This window comes from Orycteropus afer, unplaced genomic scaffold (assembly GCF_000298275.1).
Source record: "Orycteropus afer afer isolate SDZICR_OR568_19922 unplaced genomic scaffold, OryAfe1.0 scaffold00197, whole genome shotgun sequence".
In the NCBI taxonomy this organism is placed as follows: Eukaryota; Metazoa; Chordata; class Mammalia; order Tubulidentata; family Orycteropodidae; genus Orycteropus; species Orycteropus afer.
In genome coordinates, this window is record NW_006921784.1 from 5225238 (window position 1) to 5237226 (window position 11989).

The 11989-nt window shown below is 48.9% G+C and overlaps 1 protein-coding gene across 1 annotated transcript in view; it reads right to left on the reverse strand.

The window, feature by feature from the left end:
- Positions 1 to 771: 771 nt before the first annotated feature.
- The window catches only part of THOC5 (THO complex 5), a 55536-nt gene continuing 44318 nt past the window's right edge, over positions 772 to 11989 (reverse strand). The window contains exons 9-15 of the mRNA XM_042781935.1: positions 10795 to 10891; positions 9636 to 9750; positions 8185 to 8288; positions 7951 to 8038; positions 5643 to 5758; positions 4232 to 4422; positions 772 to 835 (exon numbers count right to left, since the gene is read on the reverse strand). Coding sequence (XP_042637869.1) covers positions 772 to 835; positions 4232 to 4422; positions 5643 to 5758; positions 7951 to 8038; positions 8185 to 8288; positions 9636 to 9750; positions 10795 to 10891 — 775 coding nt within the window. The remainder of the gene's footprint in view (positions 836 to 4231; positions 4423 to 5642; positions 5759 to 7950; positions 8039 to 8184; positions 8289 to 9635; positions 9751 to 10794; positions 10892 to 11989) is intronic.

Sequence of the window (11989 nt, forward strand, 5' to 3'; positions counted from 1 at the left end):
TAAATTTTGGTCAATGTCATGAGACAAAGTATATGTGAGCTGCTGTATGAAAAGTGAATTTACTCTGTAAATCTTCACCCAAATCCTAAAAAAAAAAAAAAAAAAAAAAAAAAAAGCAGATTTGTTTTACATTCAACAGTTCATGAACATTTTTTCTACTGTTGGGCTGAGAACCAATTCATGGAAGTAAGTCCATTTCTAGGCCCGAAGGGTAACCTGGGGCCACAGTCTCGGTGGTTCCACCAGTCTCTATCCAAGCAGTAATTCTGGTCATTTTCGTTTTTGGATTTTTTTCCATTTTTGCCTCCCACTCCCTCTAGGGTCTCCAGTTTTGATCCTTCTCGAGTAGCTAGTATTGGCAGCGCTATGCTGACTTTAGCTTTGTGTACGACCTCTTAACAGCAGGGACTGGAATACTAATTAGCAGAGGAATGAGGTTTCCAAAGCAGAAACAAATACGGTCTAAGGACAAGAGGGCACTGCAGACTTGAGTCTCTGTGCCCGTGGCTTTCCTGGCCACCCAGAGAAGGTCCATCCATTCATGCCCATTCACACCGTGCTCTGGCTCCCATCTGCCCTTCTACAAGGCAGAGCTGCCCCTCCCAGCAAGGAGCCACAAGACAAAGGCCATTTGGTCAGCTGATACTTTAATAGGCTGGAAACACAAAACCTGTCTTTCGAGACTATTGAGGGTCATATGTGGGCTGGACCACAGCAGAGGCTCAGGCATCAGGGTGGGGCATGGGGGAACCATGGCCTACCAAGCAGGGGTCAGCGATGGCTGAAGAATCCTTGGGGATGGTTGTATTTAAACGGCTTCATCCTACTGGGGCCCCTAGAGAAACAGGAGAAGGGAGAGCAGTTAACAGCAAGCCCTTGACTGATAAACTAACTCGCGATTTGTCCACACAAGGGAATATTAGAGAATTGTTTTTTTAAAAAAGACAGCACTACGTGACACGGAACACTGTTAAGAGAAGCAGGCTGCGGAACGACATGTCAGGTGTGACATCATCTTTGTAAAAATGCGTTCGCTTGCAATGCATTCCCACCGACGGAAGGGCCCTCGCCGACAACGCATGTCTGGGGACAGAGTTCGGGCACTCTCACTTTCTGTGTGGTTGCTAAAATACTTAAACATGTTTTTTCTAATAAAAAAATAAAGGATATTTTAGAAATCACCCGTGTAAGGAGATTCTCACGCAGGCACAGCCTGGCAGTGAAAGGGCTGTGCCCTGAGTGCCCATCAGGAGCTGGGTGCTGGCTCCTCCCTCCCTTGCAGGGGCTAGCTACGCCGTTTCACACATCTTACAGGTGAAGAGACAGGCTCAGGGAGGTAAATGGTCTGTCCAACACTATGCAGCCAAGAACTGGCGGAGCCAGAATCCAAAAACAGCCTGATGCCAAAGCCCGTCTGCCACAGGCAGGCCAACAGGCATGTTCAAGGGGCCAGTGTCCAAAGCCTGCCCCTGTGAAGATGAGGTTGTAATTCTTGGCCCCCAAGCAGACTCCACAGAGGGCCCTCTTCCTACAATTCCACATGGGTAAGTCCACGCCCAGGTAAAAAGGGCCACTTCTCCCGCTTTTTCCTGCCTGTGATAGGTGATGGTTCACGATAACATCCTGGGTCTTGGTTTAAGGGAGTAGGTGTGTGTATGTTTGTGCATGTGTGCATGTTCATACATGGTAGGTGTGTGTTTAAGTGTATATATGGTATGACTTTGTGTGTTTATGTGTATGTGTGCACAGGAGCTCTGGTGGTGAGAAGGTTGGCGGTTCAAACCCACCAGCTGCTCCATGAAAGGAAGATGGAGTAATCTACTTCCGTAAAGATTTACTGCCTTGAAAACCCAATGGGGGTTGCTATGAGTTGGATTCGACTCGATGTCAGTGATTTGGATTTTTTTAATATGAGTGTGCATGTGTATATGCATGTGTTGTGAGTGTGTGCGATGGGAGTTCAAACAGGGGAAGATGGAAGTTATTATTTCAGTACCAGTGGTTGAGGGTTTACTCCACCGGTATTGTGCTTAGCACTTTACATATGTGATCTCACTGGATTTCATCCTCTCAACAGCACTCAAGGTAGATGCTGCTTTACAGATGAGGAAACTGAAGCTCAGTGGCTCTAAGTAAACAGACCCTAATCACACATGTAGGAGCTGGGATTAGAAGCGAGGTCTTCTTCCTGGTTCCAAAACCCTTGCTCATATCCATGGTGTCCTATGCCCCCCATCCCCAGAAGAGCAAAGAGCCATCTGGGCAAGTTCAGGCCTATTGCAGATGGAGAGGCCAGAGCGGCAGTGCCCAGGCAGGGGCTAAGCCTGCATTCTGACTGCTTGGCCTCATCCCAGTGGTCAGCTGGCCTCCAGGTCAACAGCCTCACATCAAATACCTCACCAGCCACGGAGATAATTAGCTCTGAGTCACCAAAGGTGTACCTTCTGCAAGGCACCATACAAAGTATTTCAGAAACCATTCGCACGTTGAGAACTCCCACCTGGAAATGTGCTACTGGAACTGTGTGCAGGGTGGGAGGGTGGCAAGAGCTGAGGTCTCACCCAGGCCCACTACAGATAGCAAATGCTAGAAGGGACCAGCATCCAGGCACAGCTCTGCCTCCCAGCAGCCACACAGGGCCAGAGCTGGTTATTATCTGACACGCTATGAACCAGGCCAGGCAGGGGTGCCAGACGGAGGTGGGAAGATGCTGGGCAGCTTCTAGGGGCTGGGAACAAGGTTAGAGGAAAGTAAGGTAGCTTTTGAACTGAAAGGGAACAAGGGGGTGCCCTGGTCTGAGACAGATTGTAACCCTTCCCCTTTCCCCTCCACAAACACTGCTCCCCTCTCAACCCCTCACCCAAGGGAGGGGAGTCTGAGCAGTAGACTACTGGGTTTTTGAAACTTACCCTTGAAGAATAAGACTGTGAGTAAAGGGATAAAAAGGGAAAAAAGGACCCAACACTAAAAATGAAGACAAGCTTGCAAGGATGCTGGAAACTCTGATGCCCCACACCAACCAGGACCTGTTGGCGCTTTCTGAGCACCCGTCCTGTGCCAGGAACCACCTCAGAAGCTTTAGAAGGATTCTCGCTAACGCCTCATGAGCTAGACGGTGTAACTTCTGCTGCAGTGCTGAAGAAACAGGTGTGGAGCCGAGGTGGAATGGCCCTCCAAGGTGACACGGCTGGTAAGCGGCAAAGCTGAATAGACCCTTGTGCCTGGCTCTCTTCCAAGCTGCTTCCTCCTGGAGCTCCCCACCCACCGCCTACAGCTGCCATTCTCCCTAGGAAGGCCCAGCTGACTCCTGGGGGCTAGTGGGGATAAACACAGTTTGAAAAAGCATATCTGGATAATAAAAAGCAAAGAAAACCCTATCAGATCTACGTAGCAGATCCTGGATAAAGTGGGGAACAATGTGAAACAAAGCTCAAAATCATTTAAAAAAAAAAAAAAAAAGGCGGGGACTAGGTTTGCTGGTCTGATAGAGCCTGGTGGAACCCCTGAGACTATGGTCCCTAGCTGCCCTTCAGATCTGGAATTGAACCCACACCTGTGGCTTTCAGCCAAACAAAAGACAGGCATATAAGCTGAACATTTACATTAGGTAGATAAACTCCTTGGAGAGACCAATCATGGGAGAGTAGAAGGGCTGTGTATGCACAGGGAGACAGCTCCGGGGCAGGAGTGCATGAGACGGATGGACACAGGGAAGAGGTGGCTGTGGGGAGGAAGTGGGAGAGGAGCTGTTGCATTGTGGGAAATTGCAGTCAATGTCACGAGACAAAGCGTATGTGAACTGCTGTATGGAAAATGAATTTGTTCTGTAAACTTTCACCCAAATCACAGTAAAATTAAAAAAAAGAAAGAAAGACAACCCTGTTGTTTTCCACAGAAAACACAAAAAGTTTAGTGTGGCCACCTCTTCCTGGTTCACGGTCCAGTGGGCCCAACTTCAAGGGGTAATGAGCAGCAATGCTGCTTTGAGCACAGCCTGCTGGTGAAGACAGCTGGTCCAGGCCCAAGAAAGTTGGCTGCAGGGTAAGTTTCAGGAAGGAGGGAGTGAACTCTCCTTGGGACATCTGGCAGCAGGATTTTAATTTCTACTGTGAACAGACAAGTGTACCTGGACACTGTGTGTGTAGGGTGGCGCAGCATCCTGGGCTCTGATCTCCGCCCTCAAGTCCACGTGACAGGCAGGGCCAGAGGTCGTCAGAGCCCAGCCCCTCACCTGAAAAGCCGCAGACACATCTTCTCCTGGGGAAACTCCTTGGGCCCCTCCACGCTGTTGTCATGGCTCTCGGTCTCCAGGTAGACGTCCAGCAACACACACAGACGCTGCAACTGGTTGGTCAAGAGCTGGTGGCCAGGCCGAGCACCGCACAGCTCCTTGCAGCACACGTTGACCTCACTTTCCATGGCCTGTGCGGGTGGGAAAGCCAGCAACTCAGCAACTCCAGTGGGTGCTAACTACCCTGGCCAAGCTTGGTACCCAGGGGGGGCCTGAGGTCTCCATAAGACCTGAGTCTGGAGCCCACACAGGAGCCTCGCCTCGCCACATCAAGCCAGAGAGGCTCGTCAAGACAACAGAGCTTGCTTGACTCCTGAGACTGTGGCCTTAGACACCCTTCAAGCACGGACCTGAACCCACTCCGGGGGACCATCTTTCAGCCAAACACCAGACAGGCCTATAATGTGAACAGTAACACCCGTGAGGAATGGACAGGCCTGTGACGCGAACATTAACACCCATGAGGAATGGACAGGCCTGTGACGCGAACAGTAACACCCGTGAGGAATGGACAGGACTGTGACGCGAACAGTAACACCCGTGAGGAATGGACAGGCCTGTGACGCGAACAGTAACACCCGTGAAGAACATGCTCCTAGGAACAATCAACCACAGGAGACCACAAGGGCAGCATCTGCCCCAAAACAAAGCTCAGTGGCAGGAAGGAGCAGGGAAGAAGGGTGAATAGAAACGGGGGGACCAGGGAGGAAGTGGGAAGAGTGCTGTTACATCGTGGGGACTGCAACCAACATCACGGAACAAATGGCGCGTAAATCAGTGAATGGAAAACTAATCTGCTCTGTAAGCTTTCACTCAAAACAGAACAGAAAGTTTAAGAAGAAAAAAAGACAGTACGATTTTCCTGATTCTGGCCCCTAACTTTCTCTGCCTCTCATTCCAAGATGGAGGTGTGACAAGTTACCTGAAGATAAGATCAAAGTCAGATGGGGCCAGGGTTAAAAATGGGCTTCAAGGCCATTACTACCAAATCAGACCAACAGGCAGAATGGTAACGAACAGCTGCCAGCGATCTCACGTGCTCTATTGTTCCAGGGCTCCTATAACGCTTCTGAGTATACACGTTTACACAGACGCTCAAGGCAACAACCTTCTATCCCCATTTTAGAAATGGGGGCACCCATGGGCCCCAAGCTAGTTAAGCTGGAGAGAGGGGTCTAGGTGCTCTCTATTACTATACCATCAGCCTCCAGCAAATTCTGTAAATCCCACAAAAGCCACTGTCCCGGGAATTAAACTACAGCGCCCAAGCCCTCAGCTGCAGCAGGTTCTGCCACTGCCTGGCCCTGCGGAGGCCCGCCTGCTCCTCCTGGCACCCCCAGCCGGGCCTTACCCTAATGTTGTCATCGTTGTTGTTGGTCTTCTCTCCCTTCCAGTTCAGACAGAGCTGGAAAACAGGGGGGATGGAGGAGTAGCCAGGATTCAGCACCACAGCGGCCTGGAGCTTGGCTGGGAAGGGAAAGGAGTGCAGGGAAACTCAGTTCTGAGAACCAGCTTGTTGGCCATGGCAGCCTCTCCGTTGGACCCTGATGCTGGCTCAAATGCCTCAGGTTAACCTGAGGGCTGCAGAGAAAACTCTCATACTGACCGATGTTTACTTTCATTCTAGCATCCCTGAAGAGGAAGTGCCAGGTTGCAGAACGTGGGGTCCTGTGACTCTGACCCCTCTAAGGACCTTGGTCTATTGACTGCACCAGCACCCCAGGGTATAGACCACAGCAGGCTTGCCCAAGATCTCTATTTAGACTCTGACAGAAATTGGCTTAAGTGACATTTCTTTATCTGGTAGAAAGTAAAGGATTTTTCCACGTGAAGGTTTACTATGTGGCTTTTCTTTTCAATGATCTTTTGCATCGACTGTTACATCAGTCAAATATATTTATCCTATTCTGTTCCTTCTATTTTTATAAACTCTGTTGTATGAAACTTCCTTTTTTTAATAGCCAGCATGTACTGAGAGCTTCCTGTGTCCCCTCTGTTCCCACTTTATTTCATCCTGACAAGGATCCTACAATGGGTACCATATCATCAACCCATTTTACATTAAAGAAACTGAAGCTCTGACAGAAACGTTCCCAAAATCAAACAACTGCAAAGCAGCAGCGCTGAGTTTAACCAGACCTGCCTGATGTTACAGCCTGTGTTCGTAATCATAAAACTAAGTATTTGTATACTTGTCCAATACATATTCATGTTTCCTCTGGAGACAAGCTTCACTTTTGTCAAAAGAATGGCATTAATCTCCTCTCCTCCAATGGGTTAAGCATGCCATCCCTCCTTAGTTATTGATGAAAAAAAAGTTTAACTCTAGGTATTGAAATTACAATAAGAGAGTACAGGTTGTGATCATTCTCCCCTGAAGGTCATAACATTCATTGAAAAATGATTCCTTTCTGTACTGTTGGGCTGTTTCTGTCATAACCATCTGCATATATTTCTGGATTTGTCTCTCTTCACCATCTTTTTGTTTTTAATCTACACTATATGAGTTTTCATTGATCCTTTGAAAAATTATGTATATTTGGGACTGTTGCCCACTTACTCAGCTAAATTTCATTCTTAGTTTTTCAAATTCTTTCATATGTCCCATGAAAATGTACGTTAGTATCACATTCATTTTATGTGTTACTATAGAATACTTGTCATCTTTCCGAGCTTCATCAGCTCAACCAGAAAGCGGATGTGATCACTCAGTGAGTTCCTGCTCGTGGGCAAGGACATTTCTTGGACTGAGTATTTTGTGCCCCTTCACTGGAAGGGCTCTCTGTTGTTAGGGATGAGGCCCAAGTGAATTTAGGAGGGGAAGCGAAGGCACAAATGCCATGCAGTGGTCACCTGTCATGAGAAGGGAACGGAGTGGGCAAAGGGCTCCAACTGTATCTGACAGCTTTCATTTCTTTAGAACATTAAAAACAAAAAAAGACAGGAAGAAAGGAAAAAGAGGGGCAAAAAGTGGGGCAGAGAGGGAGAGGCTCTAACATCAGAGTCCCTTCTTCTTCTGCACTAGCATTACCAGCAACTCCCTTGGCTGTGTGGCCCTAGAACTGAGCCTCAGAGGGTCAGATCTGTGGGCAATGCCAGGCCCTGCTGAGGCTGTGGCAGACTACAGCATGACAGCAATTTGTAAGGTTCCCGAGATGCCAGAGAGCTGTGAGGAATCAGAGCTTCTGATGCTGAAGTGTGGGCAAAAACTCTGGAGGAGGAGAAGGGAAGGAGGCCCTGTGACCTTGCACTTTACAAGATGTCACTTACAACCAGTGGGATGGAGAGGCCGGAGAATAGGGTATCTGATTCTAGACTGCAGTGAAGCAGAGGGGCTGGGAGCTCAGGCTCAGAGGACCTACCTGGGTGTAAATCCAGCATTCACTAGCTGTGTGACTAAGCCTGAATCTCCTCACCTGTAAATGGGAATGACGTGTCCACTCCCAGAACTGCTGGGAAGAACTGTATTAGACAACGCATGCTGTGCCTGTGTTACAGGATCCGTCCTCACTGAACAGTGGCTGTCACAACCATCACTATGTGCTAAGTGTCCAACCCAGGATTCCAGAATATTTCATTTGGGTTGGACAACCCCCAGGATGTTTTCATTCTTAGCAGCTCCCCTCGCCAGGAACCAGTGTGATCCGCAAAGCAATTACCTGTGCCCCTTTCGATGAGGGCCATGTAGTAGAGACTGGTGTCCTCAGCAAGTCCCGCCTCCACAATGTCTTTGGTGAAATGCAACTCCTAGAACGGCCACCATGGAGATGGAGTCAATTGCTAGCTCCTCTGGTCAAATGCTCTGCCCTTCAGGTGAAGGGGCAAGAACAGAAAAGTGACATAGGTCTGCAGTCCCCAGGGCAGCAAAGCTGACCTGTTACTCCTTCACCTACCAAGTAATCCTCATGGGCAATTGTCACCCACTTCACCAGGCGAGAGACCACCTTTGCAGGGAAGAGGTACTGGCAATCACTGGTAACTGGCACAATGCCATGTTCTGGAAGAGAGCAAGACACGTGCTGTTAGAGGTAGAAAGCAGGTGCCACAACTGGGTACCCCAGCATTCTCCTAGGGGTGCTCTGGAGGGCTCAAATGGCCCTGACAGTTGTCCCAGTACATCAGACACACAGTAGGTGCACAGGTCAGTTTGTGCTAGGAATGTAGGCATACCATCCTGAATTCTGGTGCTGGGCTTGAGCACATGGCATTGGGTGAAGGTCAGGCTGGCATGTCTACATTTCCAGCCTCATTCTTAATGCAAATGTCGGCCAGTGAAACAAAAACCCCTGCAGCCAGAACCAGAGATGGTGCCTCCGCAGCAGTGACTGTTAATTAGATCAAATAACTGAGAGGGCTGTTTTCCTAGCTGACCTTGATGGAGTAAACGGCTAAGGTGCTCTGGGTGGGGGAGGAGGATGGAGAACTGTTCTAGGGGACATTCCTGCTGGTGTTTCAGTAAGTAAATATGCCAACCTAGAAAATGCTGTCCAGGAAGACACCATCCAAGCAAACTCAGCACTGCTGGTGCGGAGCAGGGCCTGGAAGACAAGAGTGCTGCCCCAAGAGATCATGTCCGTGATCAGCATGACGAGAGCTTGCCTGGGGATGGGGATCTCCAAGCAGGTCTGGGAAATGCAATGCCTCTCCTAACAGGGACGCTTTTAGAGCAGAGAGATCCTAACTCCAGCCACCCTGTAACTGCCTGTACACAGTAAAAAAAAAAAAAAAAAAAAAACAGCTGCCACTGAGCCGATGTTGACTAACGGCAACCCGATATGTTAGAGTAGAAATGGTCCATAGCATTTTTAAGACTGTTCCCTTCTGGAAGCAGATTGCCAAGTCTGTTTTCTGAAGAGACTGTCAGTGGGTTCAAACTGCCAACTTTCTGGTTAGTAGTGGAGTGCTTAACCACTTGCACAACCCAGGGACTCCCTGTACATGGTAAGCACCTGATACTTAGGAACACTCCAAGAAGCCCCCATGTGGCCACTGCCTAGGTCAGCAGCTCATCAGAATCACCTGGGTGCTTATGAGGGCTCAGTGCCCAGTCCCATCCTAGACCAAAGCCTGGATGCACTGACCTGAATGGAGCTGCTCCTGACCAATCTGCTAACGAGCATACCCAGAAGGCTTTGGTGCCCTTTCTGGGGGAGGGGATACTGGACCCCTGGCCTGGATGGAACTGCAGTCTGGATGGGACTGTAGCCCTCCCCAACACCTCTGCCCTGTGAGAACCAGGAATCCTCCTTTAATTTGTTGTCAGAATTCAAGAGTTCTGAGCGAAAGACTAAGTCATTCTTTTCTCTGTCCAAGTGGCCAAGCCACAGCCCCAAACTTCACTTACCCAGGGATGCAAACTGCTTATGGAGGGCCAGGCGGGACTGGACCCTGGTCTTCAGAAGTTTCATGGTGGTCTCCATGTGGCTGGCACTCAACGAGTGGTCCGCAATTACTGTGTACTGTGAATGACAGTGTGGTAGTTACGGTTATGTGTCAACGTGGCTGGGCCTGGTTTTGAGTGCCTGGGCAGCTGGATATAGTCAGTCCCCATGATGAGACTGGTCATCATCTCCATGGTGGAATCTATTGGAGCAGCTGAGTAGCTGCCTCAGGGATGTGGTTGGCTTCCAGCATATAAGGAGAAACGTGGAGAAAGGTTGCTTGTTGGCACACTTGGGCCCTGCATGTAGCCAAGTCGTTGTTCAGCAGCCTGCCATGTTGTCTGTTGATCTCAGCACTCTTAATGGACTTGAATCAGTGGTCTGCCATGTGGTTTGGTAACACTGGGACTGTGCCTTTTCATTTATCAACCTTGAGTTTGTCAGCCTCAGCAGCCAGCTGTTGCCTGAGTGAAGAAAGCCTCCAGTTCCAGTGAACCGGGAGCAAGACGCAGAGCTGAAGCCCAAGGTTGAGGGGCCCTCATCCAGCCCCTAGAGCTGGGGGCACTTTGAACTTGGACTTCTAGCCTCTAAAACCACTCTCCTGCCTATGACAGCCTGGACCATCCATGACCTGAGAGGGAGCCTGTGGGAAGGGCAGGACTGACCTGCTGTGACAGGCAGAGGCAGACTCCAAGAAGGTACCTATAGCCACTGTGTTAACAACAAGCTGTGGCTAGCTCCTGTGAAAAGAGTTCCACTAAGGGGCCAGGTCCACTGGAGTTCTGCTTACTCATCATTTTTGGGATCCTTGTGCATAAGTCTAAGGGGCAGCAGAGCCTGGAGCCAAGCTGCCCCGAGCAAGGACCCAATTTACTTTGATTCGGAGGACTACCAGGCTAGGGAGAAGGCAAGAGGTACCTAAACATTTGTAGGCCTCAGCCGTTTCAGTTATGGGGATTCCTGTGCCCCCAAGTTCTCTTGAACTGATGGAGGACTGATCAGAGCCCCAAGATAAAGCATTCTGCTGGTTCTGATCCCCAAAAGGCCATCAGAGATCTCTCTGGAGTCCAAAGGAGGGGAGAAGGAGAGCTCCCCAGCCAAGGAGCAGGTTAGTATACACACCTGAGGCTGCTCTTTGGGGAAGTGGAGGCCACCCAGCTTCTGAACCCACAGATAGGGGTGACCCAGGTCAAGTACATAGTCTCTCAAAGTCAGGATGCTGCAGAAAGAAACAAGACAAAACGATTTTATAAATCATGTCTGTTGTGGTCCCAAGCGATCACCCTTCTCCTAGCCTACATTTCCCTCTCAAACAGGTTGGTCCAGCAAGCTCCCAGCCCAGGCTGCTATCAACACCTCTTCACTCCATCAGTTCCCTCCTGGGAATTCCATCTCTCCCACAGTCACCTGACCCTTTTCCCCCTTGCAACCATTAACTCATACGCAAATCTCAAATAAAAAGGCAGGGCACTGCTCTCTCCACTAGCCTATTCATTTTTAAAATACGAAAAGTTTTTTAATTCTCAGAGAATTAAAATGTTAAACATTTTTATTGTGTCTCATGTTTATTTACCATCTTCCCCAAGTTATTGCTTTTTTTAATGTGGTTTGGGTGAAAGTTTACATAGCAAATCAGTTTTCCATTCAACAATTTAAACACATTTTGTCTTGTGACACTGCTTGCAATCTCAATTTATTCTTCTGCTTCTTCCTTGGTTTCCTCTCATCCATTGGCCCATCTTTCCCACCTTCTGAGCTATTTCGGGCAAATGCTGCCCTTTCGGTCTCCCATGGTTGACTGTTCCTCCCTGGTGTTACTGTTCACATATAGGCCTGTCCATTGTTTGGCTGAAAGGTGATCCCCTGGGGGTGGGTTCAGGTCCACGCTTAAAAGGTGTCTAAGGGTCACAGTCTTAAGGGTTCTATCAGTCTCTATCAGACTACAAAGTCTGGTCTTTTTTATGATTTTGACTTTTGTTCTATAATTTTTTTTTCTTCCACTTTGTCTAGGACCTTCTATTATGATTCTGATCAGAGCAGTCAGCTGTGGTAGCTGGGCACCATCTAGTTTTTCTGGTCTCAGACTAACAGAGGTTGTGGTTCGTGTGGTCCATTAGTCCTTTGGGCTAATTATTTCCTTGAGTCTTTGGTTTTTTTCATTTCTTTGCTCTAGACAGGAAGAGAGAAATAGCTGTATCTTCTTAGATGGCCTCTTGCAAGCTTTTAAGACCCTAGTTGCTACTCACCAAACTGTTGTTGTTGCTGTTATGTGCTGTCGAGTCAGACCTGACTCATAGCGACCCCTCCTTGGGTTTCC